Raw genomic sequence first — 27397 nt, 5'->3', positions numbered from 1 at the left:
TATTTCTAATCATCCCAAACTGGGAATAACCTAAGTTCCTATCAACAAGTGAATAGATAAATACACTGTGGTCCATTTATATAATGAATTCTACTTAGCAACAATGAAAACAAAATGAGATATTGATATATGCCACAACAGAGATGAAAACCAAAGTAATTATGCTGAGTAAAAGAATCCAAAAAACAAAATAAGTATGTACCGTGTGATTAATTTAAATGAATGTCCAGGAATTGTGAACTAATAGGTAATGACATGAAGAAGATCAATGGTTTCCTGGGAATGGAATAAGAATAGGAAGGAGCAGAAGATAGGATTGTAAAGGGCACAAGGAAACTTTTGAGGGTGATGGTTATGTTCATTATCTTAATTGTGGTGATGGTTTTATAGGAGTATATGTATCTCAACATTATAAAAACATACACTTTAAATATGTGTCACATCTGTGGATATGGATTTATATGTGTGTGACAAGCTGGCACGAAGGCACAAGTGTATACAAACCCTTCTCCCTAGACACACAGGGGAAGCAGACACACAGACACAGACACATACACACACATAAATGGGGATAATGCTCTCGAGTTCTTATGCCATATTCTTCATTACTTCGGCCCTGCCCTCTATGTACTGTCTTATATATTCCTGAAGTTTTATACTAACTCAGACTTCATTTTCACTAGCACAGGTTTTGTGTGAAATCTAATGCCTCAAAAGTGCACAATATTCCAGAGTTGGGTGGAGAGTGGAGAAGGGACAGGAGTAAGATGCTCACCTATCACCCAGCAGGTGAGAGGTGCCACTTCACCTTTCAGCTCTGGAAGCTGAATTTTGTAATGAGCTGTCACTGTATTTATCACCTAACAATTACTGCAACTGGATAAGGTGTGAAAAAACCTGGAAAACATTAGCCTGTCAACTACATTGGTATCTTTGATAAAGCTGTCTATGGCGGAGTCCCAGATACAATTGAACATTAGTATGTGGCCTGTTAAAATGGTTTAGGTTCTTTCCATCCCTTCATTCCGCAGACTGCTTCTGCTTACAATATGGCAATTGTTTTGTCAGATCACTAAAGGCAGTCATATTATTAGAACATCTTGATCTTGACTTTATATATGGTTGAGTCAAAATTACACGTGCTGGTTCAGCTGCAGTTCAAAAAGAATAGAGTGAAGCCTGAACTGTTGCTGGGCTGCCTGCCCAGGTGTACCCCATAAGGTGATGTTTAACTTGAAGAATATACCATGGTCTATGGCCTGTTAGTTCCATAAAAGTGATTTTGTTGGCATGCATATGGTGGAACCTGCTTACAACATCAATATAATTATAGTAATTTAAAATAATAATACAACTGGCAAGTAGACCAGAAAGCTTTGAGGCAGGACTGTCAATAGACTCACTGTATGAGGAGCCAAATTATCACAAAGTTGCTTGGTGTCTACAGAATCAGTACAAAAGCTTTTACTTGATCTTACTAGCAATGGCTTGAGGCACTCTTATCCACAAAAGGGACAGTCTTGCCAAGGGAACCATAATGCTTTGGTGAACACTGCCAAGATTGCCTTCCTTAAATCTTCTAGGTTGATGGGCTCTGCCATTCAGAGAGCCTCTATGACTCTGATTCTTTTTACTGCTTCCTTGGCTAACCAATGCCTCTGTTCACATAGCCTTTATCCAAACAGGCATGATGCAGACACTTAGTTTTCTGCTCACTAACTTACAACCATATATACATCTTTCTCATTACTGTACCCCCAGATCATTGGGACTGTAATTTAGATGCTCCCACAGACTTCTCTTTTACATATAGATGGATGATTTCTTGGCTTATTTCCACAATTGGCTAAGTATATCCATTCTGTTTTATTAGTTTGCATGTATTTTATGTTCAATTTTACTAGTTTAATTCTGAAAGTTACCTTCTTTCCAGGAGGATCTGCCTTCATCCCTTCTGCTCCCCATTCTCACCATTGATTTGAGCCCAAGCTGTGCCATAAACTAACCTGTGATTCAGTAAACCCATTAATTTCACTGGCTGCAATATCACTGTTGATAAGATGGGCACAATATTCCCCCAACTTCTAAGGATAAAATTTCTTTTAAAGCGGGGAACAGTGAGCATGAAAAGGAGAGAATGTGAAAGAAAGATTTAAAAATGAAGGCATGCCCTGGCTGGTGTGGTTCAGTGATTGCGCATTTACCCATGAACCAGGAGGTCACGGTTCTACTGACCAGTTTCGGGCTCGATCCACAGTAAGGGGGTGTGCAGGAGACAGTTGATCAATGATTCTCTCTCATCATTGATGTTTCTATTTCTCTCACTCTATCTCCCTTCTCTCTGAAATCAATACAAACATATTTTTTAAAAACTGAAGGCACATATAATTAAAACTTTTACTATTTTTAATACATGATCTATAAATATATGAAATACTAGAGGCCCAGTGCATGAAATTCATGCACTGCGGGGGGGGGGATCCCTCAGCCCGGCCTTCGCTCTCTCACAGTCTGGGATCCCTCGGGGGATGTCCGGGACCCCTGGCTCCTTACCACCCACCTGCTTGCTGCTCCTTACCGCTCGGCTCGCTGCTCCGTAGTGCTGCCACAGAGGTGGGAGAGGCTCTCGCCACTGCAACTGCTCTAGCCAGCCATGAGTCTGGCTTCTGGTTGAACAGCACTCCCCTTGTGGGAGCACACTGACCACCAGGGGGAAGCCCCCGTGTTGAGCGTCTGTTCCCTGGTGGTCAGTGTGCATCATAGAGACCAGTTGTTCTGGTGGTTCTGCCATAACGGTTGCTTAGGCTTTTATTATATAGATGTTTGTATTTTGGAAAAGGCAGCTAAATAAGGTTATGTAATCTGGCACTGTTGTAAATCTATTATCATTGTTACTTGATTTTATGTGATAAGAAATGTTTAGATTAAACCAGCCCCTTAATTTTCAGCCAAGTGGGAGATACAATTTTTATTTATTTTTCCTGGCTAGCTGTTATGGTGGAGAAGGGAGACCTCAGAATGTTAAATAGTTTGCCTAAGACCCTTAAAACTAAGAGACTACCTTCAATAAGTGGTTTTGGGAAAATTGGACAGATACATGCAAAAAAATGAAACTAGCCCACCAACTTACACCATACACAAAAATAAACTAAAAATGGATAAAAGACTTAAATGTAAGAAAGGAAACCATAAAAATCTTAGAAGAATCCATAGGCAGCAAAATATCAGACATATGTCGTAGCAGTATCTTTACCAATACAGCTCCTAAGGCAATGGAAACTAAGGAGAAAATAAACAAATGGGACTACATCAAAATAAAAAGCTTCTGCACAGCAAAAGAAACCATCAACAAAACAACAAGAAAACCCACTGCATGGGAGAACATATTTGCCAATGCTATTTCAGATAAGGATTAAATCTCCAGAATTTATAGGGAATTCCTACAACTTAACAAAGTGAAGATAAACAATCCAATCAAAAAATGGTCAAAGGACCTAAATAGACACTTTTCTAAAGTGGACATACAGAAGGCCAAGGGACATATGAAAACATGCTCAAAGTCACTAGTCATCCAAGAGATGCAAATCAAAACGACAATGATATACCATCTCACACCTGTCAGAATGGCTATCATCAGCAAATCAACAAGCGACAAGTGCTGGCAAGGATGTGGAGAAAAAGGAACCCTTGTACACTGCTGGTGGGAATGCAGATTGGTGTAGCCACTGTGGAAAACAGTATGGAGTTTCCTCAAAAAATTAAAAATGAAACTCCCATTTTACCCAGTAATCCCACTTCTAGGAATATCCCAAGAAATCAGGAACACCAACCCGAAGGGATATATGCACCCAGATGTTCATAGCAGCACAATTTACAATAGCTAAGATTTGGAAAAAAATTAAGTGCCCATCAGTACATGAGTGGGTTAAAAAATGGTGGTACATCTATACAATGGAATACTACACTACTGTAAAAAAGGACCTCTTACCATTTGCAACAGCATGGATGAACCTGGACAGCATTATGCTAAGCAAAATAAGCCAGTCGGAGAAAGATAAATATCATGTGATCTCATTCATTTGTGGAATATAATGAACAACATAAACTAATAAACAAAAATAGAGCCAGAGGAAAAAAATATTTTTGACTATAATAGAAGTAATCCTGTTATTTGCAGATTTTTAATATTTCCTACAACTTTTGTGATATTACACTGTATTAGTACAGTTTTGGTAATATTATTATATTTAAAATATTTTTTCTTGCAATATTAATGTTTATTGTAACATTATTATATTTAAAATATTTTTCTTAAAATAAAATGAAAAAATAAAAGAAAAAACAACATCAACAATAACCACCACAACAACAGATAAATAAAAAACAAAGACTGCTATGCAGCCTTTACTCAATGTCAGATCTCCAGGTTCAAATTTTAAAGTCCAGGCAAAAAATCCAGATATATAACCTTTGTAATGATAAAGTCAGACTTAAAAAAAATAGGTATGTAACTAAGTGTTCACTAGACATTGATATAGATGGTCACAGGTGAGGAGAAGGTTTATCCACATTTCCACACAGGAGTGCTTTCCACCAGTGAAGTATGGCTCTTCAGACAGCTGTCTGACTCTCCAAGGAGACTGTCCTTGCTGCACCCTGTTCCTCTTTCTTTATTAGGTATTGTTTGTGAGTCTGTTTCTTCTCACATTTGATCTCAACTATGAAGAGGACAATCTTTCAATGTAATAGCTGCAAACCAGGCTGACATTCAGAATTGCTCTCCCTATAAAATTCTGTCTCCTCCCTCTCAGCTATCTTGACAGAATCAAGCACAAAATGCAACCTTAAAGGTGACTTTTGGCCTCTGAATAAAGTATTACAGGGTATTCTGTTTCTATTTTTCTTGACTTTCCGAGAAGTAATTTTATATCCCTTAGGAGCCAAGAAGCCTTTCCCGTAATTAGGGTTTGCTACTGGCACTTGCTCCTTAAAACATTCATCTGTCCAGTTCTCAGACTGAGCGCACAGCACCGGAACCATGGGTTTCAGAGCAGGGTGGTCACAGTCCTCCTCACTCTGGAATCCTGATTAGAAAGTTCTAGAAACAATGCTCCAATTGTATCTTGAGATTTCTGGAATTAATAGGAATGGATGAGAGGACTCTTGGCTAGCACTGAACTGAACTGTCACTGATTAACTGTGTGTAACTTATGTTCTCTGGGTCTTGATTGCTTCAATTAAAACTTGAAGGGATTGAAAGCAAAGGGCACCTAAGGACTCTCTTAGGCAAACACCACTAGCATCTTTGTGCATCTCTACATTTCTCAGCCTTCTTTGGGCCAATAGAATGCTGGTGGAAGTGAGTTACTCCACTTTCCTGGTCTGCTCCCTATAATGTCCCATACCGTCTACCTCCCTATCTACACAGATGAAAGTGAAGGCTGCTGAGATGATGGGGCCACATGATGGCAGAAAACTAGATCCCTGAGGAGAGCTGCACATTGACTGTCAAAGGAGTGAGAACTAAGCTGTGCTGTGCTAAGCCCCTGAGATTATAGAGTTGACTTGTTACTGCAGCTTACTGCAGTCCTACTCTAACTCATGCATTCTTCCAGCTATAAAATTCTGTGTATTTAAGGAATGGCAGCTTGCAGGACAGAGGTGAAAAGAGATCTGAGTACAGGAAGGAAGCACTAGATGTAAACCTACTGTTTAATTGGATGTCTTACTCAAAGATGCTTCTCTAAATGAACCAGTGTAAAGACTGAGTGGGGACTCTACATAGCACTTAAAGGACGGTTCCATCTAGTGTTACAGTGACTCTGTGTGTGTTATAAGGCCCTGGCCAAACGTGGAAAAATATTTTTTAAAAATAGAATGAAGGCAGATTATGGGAAAATGATGCCAGAAACCTCCTTCATCAATAAGAGAACTCAGAATGGGTCTAAGAATGAAAAAGCTCACCAATTCCTGCACTGTGATGCTTGTATGAGAGATGATGAGTACAGAGCCACCCGAGTCTTCTCAGTGATTGTATTATAATATTTTTGTTGTGCTGCTTCAAGAATTTTTTTTGGGGGGTCATATGGAAAGTGATTAGGTCTGGTGGATACTGATCATTTGGGGAAAATAGACTGTTCCTTTCATGTCCTTAGATTAATCCTTTTTCCGAATAGATTCCCACAGATAACATTTTCATCTTGACATATTTTTACTGAGTGAAAGTACCATTTTCAAGAAACCCCCAAAGCTTCATATTTTAGAATAAATGAGGCCTCTCTGTGGGAGCAGAAAGCCACAGAAGACACTGGGAAACCACATGGCCCGTGTTAAATCAGGGAAATGTCTGGTGGGGAAGTGAAAGCCCGTCTATGCTCAGGGGTCACTTTCTGTGTTCCAGCTCCTGTTTACTTTCCGGACCTTGGTCAGTGTCTTTTTGACAGTATAATTTCTACAATGCAGCTGGGCTTTGTGACCCATAATCAAATGCAGGAAGCCTTCAGGAGTCCCATCCAGGGAGCTCAGTCTTACTTGATTTAAATGAGAAAGTTACGTCTCTGTCCAGACAAGCCTGTTTGCAGGCCCGGTGAGTCTCACACCTGCGGGACACTCCATCTCTGAGTGTGCTTTCCATTTCCCAGACAAGCTCAGGGGATCCACCCCCAATAAAATTCCTGTCTGCCCTAAATTGCCTTGTAGTTATAATTTATACCTCAATAAAACTACCTCTTAAAAAGGAGAATTGGTTTGATTCTTTGGACATAAGTTATACAAGGGGGAGAGGTCTCTGTGATGTGATGGGCACATCCACACCAACAGAACAAATGACAATGTGGGGGAGTGGAAGTGACCTCTGGCATCTTCTAAGCACCCGACTCCCATTCCTACTGAGATGATATCCACAGCCTTGAGCTGGAGCCTTGACATTTTCTGGGGATCAGAAACCCCCATGGAGTTTGCTAAAATTGTGCACTCTTGGTTTTTACCCTAGATTAGATTCACTGGAGGAGTGGGGGGCATGTTCAGGAATCAATATTTTAATAGGTGATTCCGATCACACCAGAATTTGAAAAACATTCTTCAAGTCAGGAAATCAAACCCCTATTTCTGGGTTGTGATCGATGATCACCAATGAACTATTTGCTAAAAGAAAGCGAAGGGAACTAAATTTTTTCAGATGCCTGTTTTGGTGCGTCAAGCATTGTACCAGACACTCTAAGTATATATTTTTATTTGAATCTTGCTATAGTGCAACAAAGTTGGTATTATTATCCTCATTTTTAAGAGGAGAAATTGTAGGTTCAGAGATGGCACAAAATATCAGTAAATGGTGGGGCAGAAATTTGAAACTAGATCTCCTTTGGCGCCAAAGAACATACTTTTCCCACCAAGTCACACTCACTGATCTTCCTGCTGGGTATTTCTATTTGTCTAGCATTGAGCCAAATGTTTGAGGGTTTATAATAGGTCGCCCTTTGACCTACTAAGATACATTGTGAGAAATTTCTTAAGAAGCTAATAGTAAGTTCTTCCATTCACTTGGAGAATTTCTGCTATGGACACTGCAGTGTACTGAGCAGAGACACCGCTATGTCTCAATCATTTGTCACCTGAAAAGTTGGTGACTGGCAGCTCTCAACTGAGTCCCCTCCTGAGCTGGTCCTCAGCTGAAGAGAGCCTCTCAATGCACATCATGCCTCCTCCCTGGGACAGCCCACATCCTACGTCTGGTTCAGGCAGGGCTATAAAGGCCCAGGCCTTTGCTTCAATTCCAGAGAACTCTGACGGACCCACCCCTGCCTCAGGGAGCACACGCAGCTAGTCAGGGCCTTTATTATAACAGCGCTGCAGCCCACCTCTCCCTCTGCCCAGTCCTGTGTCCTGGCTGCCTGTGAATGGTCCCAAGAGTGCTCCCCACAAACCTCCTGCATCCAAATCTCCATCCCTCCTGAATTTACTTCTCTGGGAGCTCAACCAGTGATGTTGTTGGGTCAAATTTTTCTTGTGGATACATTGTGCTTATGCTTATGCACTATTATGGGCTGAATTGTGTCCCCATGCACCCCTCTTCCAGTTCAGATGTTGAAATCCTAACTCCTAGTATCTCAGAATGTGACTGTACTTGGAGATAAGGCCTTTAAAGAGGTGGTTATGGTTAAATAAGACTATTAGAGTGAACCCTAATTCAGTATGACTGGTATCCTTATAATAAGAAAGGAGATTAGAACAGACACACACAGAGGAAAGGCCATGCAAAGACACAGTGAGAAGATGACCATCTACAAGGCAAGGAGAGAGGCCTTGGAAGAAACAAAACCTACTGACACCTTGGTCTTGAACTGTCAGCCTCCAAAACTGTGAGAAAATTAATTTCTGTTGTTTTGGTCACCAAGTCTATGGCACTCTGTTATGGCAGATGGAGCAGACTAATAAAGGTAGATTAGAGCTCTTCATTTCAGTCCCTATTTTTTCATCTTTACTCTCACAGAACAATCTAGAAAGAGGAACAGATGAAATTGCCATCTATAATAATAAAAGCATAATATGCTAATTAGACTAGATGTCCTTCCAGATGACTTTTCGGACAAATCTGGGGTGTGAGGGAAGCCCAGGTCCTGGGTGCTTGCTGGTGGCTGGAGGGAAGCCCGATTCCTGAGTGCCAGAGGGAAGCCAGTGCCTGCAGATGGGGGAAGGGAGGCCTATTATTGCACAAATTTTGTGCATCAGGCCTCTAGTTTAGGTATAAGGAGGTAAGGTATTAATTCTCAGTAGATAGAGTCTTCATATTCTGTAAAATATGTCAGAATAATAATATTTTTTAAAAGGTGAGAAAAAGAGCATATGACTTACTCCACTTTACTGCATCTTCCTTTTCAGGACATTTATTACAAACAGATGGCATATGTAAATACATAGTCTGACGGCTCTTTTGGACCTGAGTTGAACTTGAATTTAATGGGGGAAAAAAATGACAAAATTTTCAAGTTCTGTCAGTCAATGCTTTTTGGCCTCTGTGAGGCAACAGTTCAGTCTGGCTTTTTTTTTCCCCTTTCTTTAGATTAACCATAACAGACCATGTCCAACTGCCAGCTTCCTGCCTTAGTATAAAGGGGAAGAGTAAGGAATGCAAAAAAAAAAGTTTTACAGTTTTTCCATTTTTCTGAGCCAGCCCCTTTATATCCCCAGTAATGCATTGGGAAATGTTTGACTACCAGCTTTCTGAAAATGAAACCAAACCAAACTGCCCTGATGTATAGTCTTTGCCAATGTCTGTGGTGTAAATACCCCCACCATGGCCCTCATCAAGCTACCTAGGTGAACTCACTGAAAAGGAGGAGCACAGTTAGTCTGGGGAACTGGAACTCGCTGCCCCCACACCACTGATTCCTGCAGGAAGGCAGAAGAAGGCTGCCCATGCTGGCCTCCCTGCAGCTCTCTCCTGGCTCTCCTGGCATGAGCATGGGCTCTCCACTTTCTCATTGGTATTTGCAGTTATCTCAGGCCTGGCTGTTATTTGCTGTGTGTGTGTGTGTGTGTGTGTGTGTGTGTGTGTAAAGGGTTTCTTAAAGGATTTTGCTGGACATGCCCTCATGGTATACTCATACTCATTGTTGTTGCTAGAACCAGAAAATCCCAACATCAGGGAGATCAGGGGAGCAACCAAGTCTAGCCAGAGCCAGATTCCCACGGGCCCATTCTCTCATCAGGCCTTTCCTCACACTTTCTGTCACCTTCCTCCTTTAATAATTTCTTTTAGCTGCATAGAATACTCTTTCTGTGCTACAGAACTCTGGGGTGGGGGCAGTGAGGGATGAACAAACGACTGAGCAGCAGGTTGTGTGGGGTGACCAGGCCGGCAGGGGTGTTAGTGAGGGTCAACCAAACGACTGAGCAGCAGGCTGCATAGGGCAACCAGGCCGGCAGCGGGGTTAGTGAGGGATGACCAAACAACTGAATAGCAGGTTGCATGGGGCAGCCAGGCCAGCAGGGGGGTTAGTGAGGGATGACCAAACGACTGAACAGCAGGCTGCGTGGGGAGACCAGGCCAGCAGGGGGGGCAGTGAGGGATGACCAAACAACGGGCTGTGTGGGGAGACCAGGCCAGCAGAGGGGGGCAATGAAGGGTGATCAGGCTGGCAGGGGAGCAGTTGGGGGTGACCAGACCAGCAGAGGGGGGCATTTTGGGGTGACCATGCTGATAGGGGGGCAGTTGGGGGTGACCAGGCCAGCAGGCAGAGGTGGTTAAGGGCAATCAGGCAGGCAGGCAGGTGAGCAGTTAGGAGCCAGCAGTCCCAGATTTTGAGAGGGATGTCCAACTTCAGGTTTTGGCCCGATCCCCAGGGACATCCCCTCAGGGGTCCCGGATTGGAGAGGGTGTAGGCTGGGCTGAGGGGACCCGCCCCCCATGCATGAATTTTGTGCACCGGGCCTCTAGTCAACATATATTTGTAATAATACCAATCGATGTCCCACTCTCACAATGAACATTACTAATGTTCATTGCAGGGACTCATATGGGATGAAATACTGGCTTACTTTACAGCATACTATGCTTCTTTCTTTCTCTTTCTCTCCCCCCCTTCCCTTCTGCTGTTTTTGTCTTCATTTAATAAAACTGGCTGAGTAGGTATTAAACAATGAGAAGAGATGATTTTCATTTAACTCTTCATTAAGAAATTAATATTCATGCCAAATGATTTAAGAAATCACAAATAAATGCAATTTGTTCCAGTTCAGATTTGTAATTTGGTTTGGTTAAAGCCATGGAAGTGTCTGATTCTGTGACAGATTTTTGTTATAGAATTCCAGGACTAGGTTTTTGTTTTTTTAAACCGATTTTTACAGAAAGAGAAAGGGAGAGAGAGAGTGAGAAACATCAATGTGAGAGTGGGACATCAATTGGCTGCCTCCTGCATGCCCGGCACTAGGGATCCAGCCTGCAACCTGGGCATGTGCCCTGACCAGGAACCTTTTGGTGCATGGGATGACACCCAACCAACTGAGCCACACTGACCAGGGTAGGACTAGGGGGGATTTTTAAAGAGGTCATTATTTTACTTTAGAACATCATGGTAATATGATAATCTAATTGTTTTTTTTAAAGATTTCCATAGAAATTCTTTAAATACTTATCAAAATGTTTAAAGAAAACATTTGACGTTTTACTTAACTAATAGCTGTTTCCCCTGCATGTGAAATCGATCCCTTTCTGGAATGATGTGCCTGCCCAGTAATTTCTTATTTGTGTTGATGGATACAGACAACAAATGAATGATCTGAGCACATAAAGGAATTATTTTTCTTTTGAGCACATGTTACTTTATGTACATTTTCTCATTCAATCCTCAATATAATCCTCCTATCACCATTTTATAAATTTAGAAACAGAGATTCAAAAGGCCAAGTAACTGGCTCATGGTTACTGTACTGATAGATGTAAGCGTGAAGACATCAATTCAGGTCTGCCTGGCCCCAATGCTGCCGTGCCATGCCAGGCTGCCTGCCTCCCTTAGATGTCAATTAATAGCTGCAATTGCATATCACTTCTTCTACTTAATTTCCACAAAACCTTTAGAGATCCTTAGTTAGATAGGAGAATTGGCCATTTTAACCCTAACCACCACACAAGCCACGTTGATTTTTTAATTTTTTTTTGGAATGGCTGAATGGAAGGGGAATGGTTTAAAGGTGATTGGCAGACAGGAAAAGGAGACACCAGAGAATTGGATAATCCATAACCAAAATGATCAGCCTCTGAAAAGGTCAGTGAGTCAGCTTCCAGCTGTACCCAGAAGACTGCCTCCCCAGAGATTTCTGAGTGGAAGGGGGCTGCGGTGGGCACGGTGACCCATATAAAAAGATTCACCTAACAGGAAAATCTGGTGGCCTAAGATCAACCTTTTAGTTTCAAATATTGAGTTGTAATCCTGGGTGAGAATGAAACACCATTGATATTATTGTTCAATGGAATTAGTCTGAGTTGAACTGGACAAAAGGCAAACACACCAAAAGTATGTTTTTGTCATCAGTACTCACCCTTGCCCACATTGTCCCAGGCGATTCTCTCTTTTAAGCCAAGGAATGTTGGAGCTCTTGGATCTTGAAAAGGACAATTCCAGTGCTTTAGTCTGCTGACCAGTTTCTTCCTTTTCATAACTCTAAAGAATACACGATGTCCTCACGCCGGGCATACCATTACAGAATTCACAGCTTCCTGAACCTGAAAAAAAAAGTTAGAATTATGGAAGTGGGTAAACTCTAGGAAAGGCTGAGACACTTTTCATCATTTAAGGGTTGTGTCATAGCCGTTGGAAAAGCCACATTCATATCTCATGAAAGGAATCCATCATTCATTCATTCATGCAATCAAAGAAAGCAGTTATGAAGTTTTCACTACGCATTAGCTGGCACTTCCAGGACAGATAAAATATGGAGCTGTTCTCAAGGAACCCACAGTTTAGTAAGGAGAACCAAAAAACGCAATGCAATAAAATGTCACTGGTACTCTGTGGAATAGGAAGTGGGTCTGGTGAGGGCACAAAAGAGGGAAAGGTGAACTTCAGGAGGAGTCTTGAGTGGTGTCTGCCAGGTGTTTTTCTTATTGGGGCAGAATAGGAGGAGTGAGTGATCTTTCATAATCCACAACTTTATTCCTGTCATTGATTTAACCAGTGGTTCTCAACCTTCTGGCCCTTTAAATACAGTTCCTCATGTTGTGACCCAACCATAAAATTTTTTTCGTTGTTACTTCATAACTATAATGTTGTTACTGCTATGAATCGTAATGTAAATATCTGATATGCAGGATGGTCTTAGGCGACCCCTGTGAAAGGGTCGTTCGACCGCCAAAGTGGTCGCGACCCACAGGTTGAGAACCGCTGGATTTAACCTTTCCCCCTCCTCTACCCCACTGCCTCATCGGTTCCCTCTAAACAAATCTAATATGTTGCTACTTTTATCATTCTGAAGCCTCTGAACGTGTCTGACTCTACCTCTCAGCAGCAACTTGCAAAGGTTACCGGAATCCTATGCTTTTCCTGTTTCCTGAAAATGAGGAAAACTGATGTTTTGGCACCGTGGCTTTTAAACAGCTTAGAAGCAAAGCCCAGAATATGATTTTTTGGGGAATTGCCTGCCTGGGCTTTGGTTGGTTAGTACTGGTTAGTTTTCACCCCCCTTTCATCATCTCACAGCCATAAAGTTCAGTTTGGGGATGGGGTGTGTGTGTGTGTCTGGGTCTTTATGGACCTTCATTGAAATGTATATTTTTAGAAAAACCCTGATACTTAAACCATGTGGGGCACGCAGAAATCGTTTTCAGGATCAGGAAGCTGAACATTTGTAAAAGGAAAATGTTTTTCCTATCAAGAATGAAAATACCCCAACTAAATGGATGTTTTAAGATGTGGAACAGAAAAATAAGGGTTGTTTTGGCACATAGTGGAAGTCCAGCGAACTGTGTAATGGACCTACTCAGCTGCCCTTATGGGGAAAAGTCTTCCTAGAACTGTTTTCCAAATGGAGGGTAATTGAGAGTTGGTCTCCTTTCACTTCTACTAGAATGGAGCAGCCTCCTATAATTTTGGTTTGATAAACACAGTATTTATAACTCTGGTTAAGGGGGGAAAGGAATTTTCCTCTGAGGCACTTGCCATGGCCAGGCAAGAGGACATGGGCCGTGACTCATTTGCTCTGCCTGAACTCAGCCATGGTCACCCAAGAGTGTTGGCTCCAGACGGCAGGGAATCAGCAGTGAAAGTTATTGTGTTTTCAACATTCTGTCCATTTCCCCCTAAGGGACTCACACCTTGAGACATTTTAACTGAACAAGATGTCTGAGCTTAAAGGCAGCTATTCATAGCGGGTTTGTCTGTGAGGATCCCATAAATTACAGCACAAGGAATAATATATATATATATATATATATACATATATATATATATATATATATATAGCGAGATTTCATAAAACTTTATTGTGAAATATAACACACCTACAGAAAACTGTATAAACCAAATGTAGAGCTTAATAAATGGTTATGAATGTAACTGCCACCCAGGTCAAGCCATTGAATGCTGCTAGGACCCAGAAGTTTTCTGGGTGCCCTTCCCAATATAACCCCCCTCTTTTCTCTATATGCAGTACTGCCTTAAGCCCCATGCAGGAGACCTTGTGTTGGGTTTTGTATTTTTTTATATTGATTTCAGAGAGGAAGGGAGAGAAAGATAGAAATATCAATGATGAGAAATCACTGATTGGCTGCCTCCTGCATGCCCTACATAGACCCCACACTGGGGATTGAGCCCACAATCCAGGCATATACCCTGACTAGGAATTGAACCATGACCTCCTGGTTCATAGATCAATGCTCAACCACTGAGCCACGCCAGCCAGGATGGGCCTTCTGTTTTTGAACTTCTATCCTCCCCGAGCTGTGTCCCTTTCCAAGGAGAGAGGAGTTCGTATGGCCAAGAGGCCATGTCTATCTGGGACCCATGATACCTTTTCTAACCATGGACCAAGTACAGGGACATTTGCATTCCTTGTCCAAATGAGTCTATACCCACTTCCAGGTCTTCCAGGCCTCTTCCTCAGGTCTACCTTCCTGAGGGTTGAGGAGCTCTGGATGTAGGTTAGACTTTGAGACTAGGGAATGTACATACATGAATTGAGGGGACGGAGAGATTATGGGGGGAGAAGGTGGGTGGCCCCTGGGGTCTGGGGGCTGCTTCTTCTTGTGTCACATGTTCCAGTGAGAAGGTCTAAGCAGTCTAAGAATTTAAAGTCTGTCTTGCCTTCCAGATTGCCATGCTGAGATATTTGTGGAGGTAAGAAGGTAGAATATCTTTCATTTAATAGCCAGTAAGTCTAATTTACAAGTTTAAATATTTAGGCCTTTGATATGAAGTTCTCCATTTAAGCCCCACAAATGTTAGAGGTGAGCCTGCTTAAAAGTAAAGATCCTATTGTGAAAATCCCCTCTGTGCCCTTCTTTATACTTTACCCACTTAAGTCTGCATTCCTGTCCCCTGCTTTTGAAATTCCGAGTCATACAGTATGTACTAGTATTCTTTTATGTTGGCTTCTTCTCAGCATTATGTCTGTGAAATCCAGCTATCTTGTTGCCTATCATTTAGCCTTTAATTTTTATAGCTGTTTAGTATTCCATTGTATGAATATTCATCCATTTTAATGCTCATGGCCACTTGAGTTGTCTCCAATATTAGGCCATCATGAATAATACTGTTAAGTAGATCTTTATTTTTGTTGTGCATATACATATAAATGGAAGTGGTGGATGATAGATATGCATATCTTCAACTTTAATGGAAAATGTCAAACTTTTTTCCAAAGTGGTTGTACTAATTTGTATGCTCACCAGCAGAGTATGAGAGTCCCCATAGCTCTTGAAAATGTTTTGTTTTTTGTTTGTTTTTTAGTTTTCATTTTTAACCAACCTGTACTAGGAATATTTTAAGTACACTACTAAAATTTTTTTTTCTTAAATTTCTGTTATTTGCATGTTAATATACCAAAGTGATTCTAATAACTTGGAGTTCCACGTTGAGTGCTAATAGCATCAGTAGAAGTATATAACAATAACTGCAATATTTAGAATAATACCCACATTTTTATTTGAAATATGGTAGCTACGAGAAAATCTGTAGCCTTGGAAGATTCACAGTAATAAAATTCAAATAAACAGGGTTGGCCCTTATAGCATTTGGAAATGACACTCAGATTAGCAGACTGACCTAGCTGGTGAGCCAACATGCCAAATATGCATTTGGTATTGACAACCTTTCACAGGGGTACGTATATCCCCAGTGCATGCTCTGACAGTTGTGACAGCACTGGGCACAAATCGCTGAATTACCCAGCTGCGACCAGTCAGGACCACCTTACAGTAGGAAGATCAGCTGGGAAGCTCATCAGCTTGCAGCTCATTAGCACATCACATCTGGTAACATCTGTTCCTACAGGAGGCAGCAATAACCATGCACTGTGGTCAATAGAAAACAAAGGATATGCTCAAGCCTCTTCAGCAGAAATAGGCATAACCTCCTCAGTTCACACTTCCTTCTCCAACAACTTGGGCCTCTGAGCTTTCTTCCTCTTACAAATATCCTCAACCTCCTTGCCACTTTCTCCTTTTAGTGCATCCTCCTGGGCAAAGCCCAGCCCTGAATGAACTCAGTTGTTTACTTTCTCTACTTCAATTGCCCAGCTGTTGAGCATTGCTGGAAAAACCACACACCCTGCAGATGGTGCCATTATAAACTATGGTCACCAACACCATCTGGGCCCTTGTTACTGTTAGGCAGCCTTTCCTTGTTCCCCTGGTCAGCTTACCCTCCCATTCTCCCATTTTTCTATTATAATGACAACAGGTTCTCTTCTGTAATGACACATTGGGTACCTACTCTAGACATAGGGTGCTGTTGTCTGTTATGCACAGGGCTATTTCAGACTTCCTCTGCTCTCCTCAAGTCTCTGGTTTCATTGTCTGTCCCTCTACTGAGCCCCAATCCCAAACTCCATTGTCAGCCTCAATAGGCAATCTCTCCTCCCACTTCATGGAGAAGGCAGGCACCATCTGAAGGGAACTCCCCCTCTCCATCTGCAGATTCACTTTGCATCCAAACTCATCCCTTTCTCCTCCCCACCTCCTTGTGACAATACAGCAAGGGTCTCCTGTAGTGCTCAAGCTTATCCCTCTACCTGGCTACAATGCCTTCTCAGGGACATCTCTCTACACACGCCCTCTCTCTCTCCTGTCTTCTTTCCAGCAGTGGTCAAATAGGCTCCCATCTTTTCCTTAAGAACCTGGTGTCAGGAGCTTCCTTGGCTTGGTCAAAACCTTCATCCCAACAGGGAAGGACACAGTTGAATTGTTCCCCCATATTCATATGTTGAAGTCCTAACCCCCGGTATCTCAGAATGTGACCTTACTGGGAAGCAGAGTTGCTGCAGATGTGATTAGTTAATATGAGGTCAAGTTCCCTTGGATTTCAGTTTCCTCACTGGTGACAGGAGGGGTAGATGGGTCATAATTTTTGTGGTGTTAAGTTCCAGCATCTGTGGGAGCAGAGGTGGTGAGATGGGAGAGAAAGGTTAGAAGAGAGGGCCCTGAGCTCTTTACCTTGGATCAAAGCAGCTCCAGTTTGAACTGTTTTATATTTTGAAACTCTTGGTAATAACTGGCTTTAAAAAAGTGTTTCATTGTTTAAAAAATAAAGTAAAAAACATAAATCTCCTGACTTAGGTGATATTTCAGATCCTCTCCTACTGCCATAGACTATGATTATAAGGAGGTTTTACAAGTTAAAACAGATGGGTTTGGTGAACATATAACACAGCTTTACTTCAGAAAAGCCTGATGCAATGAAATTTATTTCTTTTCAGTAGAGGAAATTTGTTAAAGGACTTACTAACACAATTTAATTTTAAACCTTTTAAAGACACTCATATAAAACATTCCCAAATTAGAAAAGCAATCTCTTTTTGGACCATATGTTGGAATGTGGGGGTCTATAAATATGTTCACTGCCCACTTGGGGCTCTGAGACCGTGTGCAAGCGAGCATTGTATGCAAATAGGACCTGTGGGTGATCAGCAGGCTTCTCCGTCTTTGTTTTCCCAGACCCAGCTTAGTAGTATCTGGTACACAGTGGGTGCTCAGTAAACGCGTATTGAATGAGGATGTATAATGAAGTAGGCTCTTTTCCTGGTGCTCTGTGAGAATCCTTGGTGATGGGAAAGAAAAAAGAACTTTCTAAAGGAAAAGGTGGGTGGGGTGGAATCCAGAAACACAGATTAGAGGGGCAGTGTTCCTGGCCTAGGCACAGGGAGAAATGACAGGGCTTCTGCCCTGGAGGCGATGGTAAACATGTTCTTTAATTAAAAGGCATGGAAGCCAAGCATTTATCAATCGTAATCATTACCAATTGAATGCATCTATCTGGTTACTTTTTTACCACCTGGGTAGTGCCCCGAGGGAATGGAGCCTGACCTGGGTCAGGTTTATGGAAGACAGTGTCAGAAAGCCCCTCATCCGAGGGCCAGGCAGCATTGCCCCAGAGGAGGACACCAAGAGAGGGAAGAGCAGAGTCCAGGGCTGAACCCAGCTGGGTCCCCATCACGGTTCTGTCTAAGGGCACTTCTCAATCTGGGATGAGTGAAGCTGGCAGAGCACTGGCTGTTCCCTGCCTGGCCTGTCAGTACCTGAAATAGAGGCCTCTTGAAACTAAACACTGACTTAACTTGTCTTCCTTAGTAATTTCATTTCCCTAGGCCATGGAGCCTTGCTAAGGTGTTGCCCGCCAGCCGATGATGGAGCCCTTCTGCCGCCTTGAGATTCGCACAGTTTATTTTGGTAGGTAACTAAGACAGAGAGACAGAGTTAATTAAACCCTTCATAAAACAGTCCATCAGCCACCTGCTTGCAGAGCAGAGGCAGGTTTTTTTGCTGCTCTTTGGCAGAAATATTGTGTTTTTCAGCCCTCTCTAGGGCCCCATTCAGGATTCTAACCAGGCTACCTATGAAAACTTCTTAGTTGTGGTGTATGTTTTTCCCACTTGCGTAAAAACAATAAATAAATACCAGCCATCTCGTCAGGCCATGACAAAGAAGAATTTGTTGGGGATTTAAGTACCCTAATGCATTGGACACACTTGAATTTGGCTAAACAGTCAAATTAGGTAGTTTGGCTCAATTTAACCAATTTAAATGTTGTTGGCATGCAGCTTTTCAAATGACCTTGGGTTTTTTTTTAGAATGACCCCTGAATGGGATTGGCTTTTAAGTGAATTAGACTTTTCAGGTATGTTTTAAAGACCTACAAACCAAGCCTTTGCTTTGTGTTAAATGGGTAAGACTCAGTAAAGAGTGAGATGGGGACTGTCTACTATTTCATCTATGCGCACATCTAAATGTGCACCCTGGGGACATAGCAAGAAAATAACTCATGTTTTAAATTTTATTTCAAACAGCAAGATATTCCAAACCACAGCCAAAACCCTGACCAAGAAAAAGGGCATGGCAATGATCATGAAATAAATAATGGTGGAAGTCATAGTTATAAGTCCTTTAAACTCTTCTTGTACTTAGGTAATGTCTTGCTGGGTGCACGGCCTGATTCGTTTCCTGGTCTTTGCCAATAAATTTTCAGGAATCTCCTGGTAGAAGAGAGGACATTGTTTGCCACACCTTCCACTCCTATAGAGTTTTTGAACCCTGACTATTTACAGTGACTTTCATCTGCCTCCTTCCCCCATCTGGTATTACTTTTTATTTCTTCTTTTTTACTAGGTTCTGACTCATCTCTGCCCAGACCTTTAGGTTTCCTTAAGGCCTTGCATTCCCAGACATGTGCCCCACCCAGGTAGCCAACTTGCCATTGTTGTTCATGAGGAAAGGAAGGTCTATGTCCCCAAGCTCAGAGAATGAGACCTCAATTAACTCATTCAAATCAGAAGTGGAGGGGTGTCCCTTAGCCTTTCCTTTACTCTCACTTCCCACATCTAAGCAGTAATGGGATCTTGTCATTTCTAGTTCCTTAGGGTCTCCAGCCCCCTTTCTTCCTCCCCCATCTCTGCATCTCAGTTGCCACTCTTAGCTCACTGTCTTGCTCTCCTAGACTACTGAATTGTTTTCACTCTTTATTCTTAAGGCAGTGGGGAAGACTAAAAAGTTTTAACTGGAAAGGAACTTGCTCACATTTCTTTGTCATAAAATCACACTGAATCTACGAATTGGGAAGGCTGCTGGAGTGGAGTTGCAAAGAAATCCATTACCACCCAGTGCCAGAATCCAGATGAAAAATGAGGAGGGTCCAGGTTATGCCTGGAAAGAGACAGGGAAAGGAGAGGAAGTAGATATTTAGCAAGTAGAATAGATAGAGCATAATAACTGACTGGAATTAGAAGGTGAGGGAGAAGGAGAGTTTGTAATAACTATCTCCCAGGTAGAAGGTTAGGAGATTGGGTGTGTCATAGTATCATTCTGAGAGGAAACTAAGAATTAAGTCTGTGAGAAAATGATGAATTTAATGTGACATGTTAGGCATCAGTTTCATGTGAGGAATGTCATTTGGGGAGAAAATTCATAAACAGTTTATATATTCAAGTCTGGGATTTAGAGAAAAGTGGATGTTGAATATACAGATTTTAGATTCATGAGCTTATAGCTTAGAGCAAGGGAATGTATGACATTGGATGGACAGAGCTTATAAAGTAAGAAAGGACGATAGCTGGCCCCTGGGAATACCACCCATAGAGAGCAAATTTAGGATGCTGTGGTGTTACAGGGAACACAAGAGGAAAGAATTGCCAATTAGATTATGAGTGTTCTTAAGGAAATAAATTCTAATGGAATGATGGTGATAGATACCAATGCCACTGCTTCGAACAGTCAATGAAAAATTTCAGACAGTGAGTGCAGACTTCTCTGTCCAGAAAGTTAATTGTAAAGAAATAAAGAGAAATAGGAAGCAGGAGTGATAACATGAGAGATCATGGTCTTAGGCCCACCCAATAGTGGCTGGCCAGTGCACAGAGAAGAGAAAGGCACCTTCAATGAGTAATTTTATGTGTCAAATTGACTGGGCCAGGAGGTGCCCACATATTTGGCCAGACACTATTCTAGTTGTTGCTATATGAATATTTTTGGATGAGATTAACATTTAAATAAACAGAGTAAAGCAGATTGTCCCTCCCTAATGTTGGTGGGCCCTATCCAATCAGTCAAAGAACTGAATAAAACAAAAGTGTAAGAGAAAATTCCTCCTGCCTGAATGTCCAAAGACATTGGCTTTTCCTGCTTTTAGACTCAAGTGGGACATTGGCTCTCTGTGGGCCTGCCAGCTTTCAGAACTGTTTCAGATGACTCCGGAGGTTCTCCTGGTTTTCAGACCTTCTGTCTTGATCTGGAACTAGATCATTGGCTCTCTGGATCTCCAGCTTGCTAGCTCACTCTGTAGATCTTAGGACGTGCCACCTCTATAACCACAGAAGCCAATATTAATAATAAAATATAATAAACCATATATTTGCCATTGCTTCTATTTCTATGGAGAACCCTAATATAGCACAGAATGGAAAAGAAAAAAATAAATGAAAAAAATAAGAAATAAGGAAGGGAGGGAGAATGAAAAAAAAGTGTAGGATGAATGAAGGCCCTGAGAGTGTACGTGCTGTGAAAATGTAGGGAGAAGGAGGGTGACTGTTTAGCTGTCTATAATCTCTGATGACATTGGTGACTCATTCATGTTACATAATTAGAATTAACCCTCAGACTTTGCTGTCTTGGAATTCCTTGTCTTTTAGAAGCAGGATTTCCTAGTTTGGCTTGTTTTCTTGTTGCTTAGGACGTGTTGCTAGCATAAGGTCATACTTAGAAAATTGAATCCTCAATCAGATTACTCAGAGACTTGGCTGCTTTCCTTCTGGCCATTTTGCCTTTATGTTGAGACAAGAAACAACTCACTTTTCTAAAGTGATGTTAGCATCACTGTGAAATATGTCCTATAGGCCAGCCCTGAAATCTATGGTTTTTTGGGGGATACTCATGAAAAAGAAGCTTTTGTTTTAAAATATGTAAAAAAAATTTGTTTTACTCTTAAAAGCTCCTTCTAAAACCCAGTTTTTAGGAAACTACCTGCTGAATAGAAACAGTAGCAGAGGTGAGAATTTGTCCTTGGAGATGACAGTCCTTAATCTGCCCTTGCGGATTCAGGGCACTGGTCATGCTCATGAAACACCTCTTGGGCTTTCTCCTCCTTCACAGAGGACCATCTCACACATGGGAAGATCTCTTGCAATGTATATGCCTTTGGGTTACATGCAATCTATGTGAGTGACCAGCTCTGTGGTTACAACACACACAATGACAATGACATAATGACAGTGAACACGGTTCCCAGCACCCCGCCTCCCAGGGACAGAAGAGATGTATAAACCCACAAATGGCAGGCTTGTCTTCTCTGAACAGTGGTCCTCCCAGGTTTCAGCTTGGTGAATCAACAGTCTATCTTCTGGATGGTTTATAGGATTGGAGGCCCAAGGATGAATGGGGTTTGGCTTTTCTGGAAAAGGTGGGCTCAGGGCAGAATAATGCAGACAGCAGCTGTGTTAGCTCAGGGCCACAGTAGAGAAATGGGCGCTTTCCTGATGCCGCAGCTCACCAAATACAAATAAAAACCAGAGTCACCAGCAACGATGGTTTGAACAGAGAAGAGCAACCTCGAAGTCATGACTCAGAGACGCTGAATTCCCTGCACACCGCACACCGTGTGGGGGAATAGCTGGGGAGGTTACATCACAGACTAATTTTAAAGTGCAGGAAACCCAGTGAGGTTTCTAGGGCAGACATACAATTGCTTGCAAACAAGTCGCAGGCACAATGAGAAACGTTTTGTGTTTCTTTGCAGGTTTTCTCTTTGGTCTCTCAAGGGAACCAAAAGAAACTCAAGTCTGAAACTCAAACCTGCCTCAGCCATTATTTTCCCCGAAACTAGACCTAAACCTCAGGAGATCTTGTAGAGTTTTCACCGGATTCTAATGGGAACTGAACCCTCCCAATATTACTCTTATTATGTTTTGCTAGTATTTTTCACTGGAAACCTATCATACCAAGGTGTCACAGACCCTTTGCTTTCCCAGCTCATTTGGAAGCTAAAGGGAGCAGACATCCAGCTTCTCGGCTGCTCCAGGTTTTCCATGGTCTAGCCAGGGTGGGCAAAGATTCCAGGAAAAGTCTCCAGGGAAGGCCCAGAAGTTCTGAATGTGACTGGGCTAATTCCCATAACTACACTGAGCTGATGAAAGTGCCCTGTGATGTACTGGCAAGTAGGCCTGGGTCCTGGCACCTGAGGCCTGAGCTGGTAGAACCCTCCAGCCTTTCAGATGCCACTTGGCTTGCAGAGAAGCGGGCGAGATCTGGGTCATTCAACAGGGCCTGGATTTTTGGACCCAGTATTGCCTGGCAGTACCGGGAAGAGCTGCAGGATGTGAGAGGGAGCCTAGAGTGCCTTCAGCTTCCCCCAGTCCTTCTCTCTCCCTCTCTCCTCATCTCCCCTTCCTCGAGAGCTTGTCAGAAATCCTAGCATAATGGACCGGGATGGAGTCCAGTGTTTCTCAGGTGAGCCCCCCAGGCCACCTGCATCAGGATCACTGGAAATGCTTGCTTCATATCCCAATTTGGGGGCCTTGTCTAGACTTACCTAATGAGTCTCAGTGGGGAAGGCCTGGGAACTTGCACTGTTCACCAATACCCCCAGGTGATTCCTACATGCACTCAAGATGAGAAGCATTGGTAGAAGTGAAAGGGTCTTAGATTGGCAGCCAAAAACTGGAGTTCAAATCCATTTACTTCCTGGGTGACTTTGGACAGGTTACTTATTAACTCCTCACCTCATTTTTCTATCTGTAGAAATGGATACATTATTTTACTAGTATAGGGATTAGTATTTTCTCTCTTTGAGAATTAAATGAGATAAGAACTATGACAAGGCTGGCAAACACTGAGCTCTTGCTAGATATTAGAACCTAGTACAGTAATACAAAAAATGGTGGTAAGCTAACAAAATCTTTGTAGGCCTCGAGATGTACATAATTTGCAGCAATTTTCAAAGGCTCATATAACTGTTTTGGATGGACACAGAGCAAGGAGACTTACCCACCAAAGGCTTTACTATCCACTAAGCCCTTACTAACATACCCAGCGGTGGGGGATATAGTGCTATAAGGAAGACACGGTGATAAAAAGGACAAGTTTGGAAAAGCAGACACAGTGCTTTTATAAAAGTGGGATAATAAGTCCAGCTAAGAGCATGTGGTGAAAGTGATGTCTTCTACAGGTGTGTTCCTCAGCAGAGCCCACATGCTCTAAGTCACCCATTCTCACCGAGGACCGTTATGCCCCCACAGGACATTGGGCAATGTCTGGAGACATTTTGGTTGTCACAGTGGGGGGAGGGGTGCTACTGGCATCAGTGGGCAGAGGTCAGGGACTCTGCTAAACATCCTACAGTGCAGAGGACGGTTTGCCACAACCGAGGATTATCTGGCTCAAACTGTGCCAAGGTTAAGAAACCCCGCTCTCAATTGCCACTGAAGACTGAGTCGTGAGTGATGGAAGGAGGCCTCAGGTGGCTAAGAGCCTCCCAGGGCCAGCTGCCAGCTGCTGTGTTTCAAAGTCTCACAGATGAACAACGGGACCCAGAGTGCTGCAAGCTGGCAGGTCACCAGTCACCACTTCCCATGTCACGTCTTCAATGCAGCCAGTTTCCTGCTCATTTGAAACGACCGGGAAAAACATTGTTTAGCCCTTTGGAAAAGCAGAGATGCTGTTCTCTAGAAATCTGTACCCATGGTGAACCCTCCCTGAGTGTTTAAAACTGGCATCACACAACACTCTAGGCCAGCGGTTCTCAACCTGTGGGTCGCGACCCCTTTGGCGGTCAAACGACCCTTTCACAGGGGTCGCCTAAGACCATCCTGCATATCAGATATTTACATTATGATTCATAACAGTAGCAACATTACAGTTATGAAGTAGCAACGAAAATAATTTTATGGTTGGGTCACAACATGAGGAACTGTATTTAAAGGGCCAGAAGGTTAGGAACCACTGCTCTAGGCTGTTGTACTCCTAGCAAGAAGGAATTAAGAGCTGGGCTGTCCAACCTAAGGAGCCAAGTCCAGGGACTCTGGAGGGCACTCAGAATAGCAGTAAGATCCACGTGGTCATTGGTTTAGTACCCCCTTCCCTGTGTGAGTCTCAGCTTCCTCCTGTGGTCTCTCCAGGTGCTTCCAGTTGAGTGTCTTGGTTAACCAGCTTTCTGCCTTTTCTCCCTTTGATCCCTCTCCACTTGATCCCTGTCTCTGCTTGACTCCTCTTTCCTGGCATGGCCTGTACTCTGGGGCCATACCTTTGGTTGCTCTGGATTCTTCTGGTCCAACTCCCCTGTGTGCAGAGCAGGCAACCTAGTGTCCTTTCTCAGTGCCCCACCCAGGTCTCCTGGAATCTCTTCACCATTTTCCCACCTGCTGCCTTCCTGCAGGGTCAGCGGCATGGTGTGTGACCTGTATGCTCAGAAAAGTCCAGGCTGGGTTTAATACTCTGCTGTCACCATGTTAATGTTTTTAATAGAACTTTGCACTTGTATTTTTTAAGTGACTCTGATGGGACAACAGAGCATGCAAAAGAGCAGAACAGATACATACAACATGGGTCTCTGTCCTTGCTTCTATCCCATTCTCATGGAGTGTTTACCAGGGTACAGATTTCTAGTGGACTCGCAATGTGTGGGAGTTTGTGGAGATTCAAAGTGAATACAAGCTGAGTGTGTTTTGTCTAGGACTAAGGAAGTGGATGTGGGAGGGGGGGATGTCAACAGCCCCAAGAGGTCACGCTTGCCATTAAAATCAAAACTTGCTCCAAATACAAAAGGCAGTGGCATTCTAAGAAACAAGAACAACCAAGGAATTCTAACATGTTCTTTCTTTCTCATGCTACTTCACTGTGCTAGCTCACTACTTGACTTATGCTAAAAATGAAGACAGAGAAGGAAAGAGATAAGGCAACCCATTAATTCCTTTTCTTTCAATCCTTCCTTACTAATCCCTGAGCTAAAGGTAGAGATTGTGGGTACAGTATGTATATCAAAACATTAAATAAAAGCAGTTGAGTTAGTTTTGTAAAGCTTTTCCGCTGTTATGGTAAGAATAAGATATGCAAATTGTGTAATTTTGGTGATTAGCATATGAGTTGAATTGCTCTTATATTTGCATTTAAAACTGGCATCACACAATAGAAATGAAAGGTAAAATTTATGCTCATGATATAACATTTAAAATTTAAATTTTTCTTAGAGTGGCATTAAATAGAAAATTAAAAAAAGAAAAGACATGACAAGTGAAGAGAAACTGTGGAAGAAAAGAAAAAGCTTTTTTGTTGGTACCTCCAATGACACCTTTCCCCTGCTTTTAGAAAAAGAGTGCCCCGGTTTTATTTTGCCCTGGGCCTGCTTATATACTGTTACTTCCTAATGCCAGAACTGGTATCTCTTTGTCGTCTCACTGCCCTCAGGCTGTAGGAACCAATTAGCCCGTGTGCACAGAGAGCAGGTGGTGCTGGGAACTGATGCTCCATAGGACCAGTGCTGAACCAGTGCCCAATGGTTAGCTCTTCAGAACATCCTTGGAATGTGGCCTAAGCCAACATCAAGTTCCCTGTGGGGTTCACCCAAGTTACCCTCCATGCAACATTGCTTTGCTTGATCCTTTACCTTCATGGTCCCATTTCCTCACTCCTTACAGTTTTTCCTGGGGAGATTTCAAAACAACCACTTTCATTCTACTTAAAACAAGCGCATCCGTCCTCCCCAGTTCTGTGGTCTGTCTGTGCCAAGGCCATTGGTTTTGTGAAGCATCAATGATAGATGGCGAACAGGTTGTGGGGTAGGAAACTCAACACTATAGACATTCCCAAGGGAGTCTTCTAGAAATGTTGGGTTTTGAGGTTTATAGTGAAACTTTTGATACAAAAATGTTTCCATGAAGGTCAAAGGGAATTTGGAAAGCTCTTTGGAGAGGTTCATTGTGGGCCACAGTACCACTAAGCAATATTCTGGGCAGATCTAGACCAAGCCTCAATGAGTGAAGACTAGATGGCTCAGACTTTAAGAAAATGTGTTCTATTTACCTAACAAGCAGCCTGGTGCCCCAATGTCCTTGGCTCTGCTGGCTTTGGTAGGAGAAAGGAAAATAAAAATTACAAACACCAGGCTTTGTTTTACCTTAATTAATTAGTCATAATCTTTTCTATAAGAATTGGACTAGAACCAAAGCAAAACTCATATTTCTTTCCCACTCATTTGGATACATGATTACTTAACCTGGAAATTTTTCTTTTTAATACTCACTCTAGGATATGCTTATTGATGTTGAGAGAGAAAGAGAGAGAGAGAGAGAGGAGAGAAACATCAATTGGTTGTCTTCTGTACTTGCCCCAATCAGGGATCAAATCCACAATCTAGGTATGTGCCCTGAACAGGAATCAAATCTGCAAACTTTTATTCCAATCAACTGAGCTACCCAGTTAGGGGTGGAGAATTTTTATTCATGCTTCAAAATTCAATGCAAATGTCAATAGTCTGTCTTTCCCATGGCACATAATATCCTCACATAAGTATTTACATGTATAGTTGCCACCCCCCTTGGATTATAAGCGCCTCAAGTCAGAATATTTATCTTATTCATTTTTGAAGCCCCACTGTCTTGTCACATAATTGATGTCCAAAGCATTTGATTAAATAACAGTGATGGTAGTTAGTATGAGCCAGGCACTATGCTAAGTAGTTTACATGCACTATTGTCTTCACTCTTCACAACA

General features: G+C 42.4%; 1 protein-coding gene across 1 annotated transcript in view; it reads right to left on the bottom strand.

Moving 5' to 3' along the window:
• The window catches only part of NEDD9 (neural precursor cell expressed, developmentally down-regulated 9), a 177806-nt gene that overhangs the window by 99418 nt on the left and 50991 nt on the right, over positions 1–27397 (bottom strand). The window contains exon 2 of the mRNA XM_070405732.1: positions 12037–12220. Coding sequence (XP_070261833.1) covers positions 12037–12048 — 12 coding nt within the window. The 5' untranslated portion in view covers positions 12049–12220. The remainder of the gene's footprint in view (positions 1–12036; positions 12221–27397) is intronic.

The sequence above is a fragment of the Myotis yumanensis genome, unplaced genomic scaffold (genome assembly GCF_028538775.1).
Source record: "Myotis yumanensis isolate MYYU_CA2020_CCGP unplaced genomic scaffold, mMyoYum1.0.hap1 SCAF_2, whole genome shotgun sequence".
Taxonomy (NCBI): domain Eukaryota; kingdom Metazoa; phylum Chordata; class Mammalia; order Chiroptera; family Vespertilionidae; genus Myotis; species Myotis yumanensis.
The sequence above is the reverse complement of the archived record's forward strand: the minus strand, read 5'-3'. Positions and strand labels throughout refer to the sequence as shown.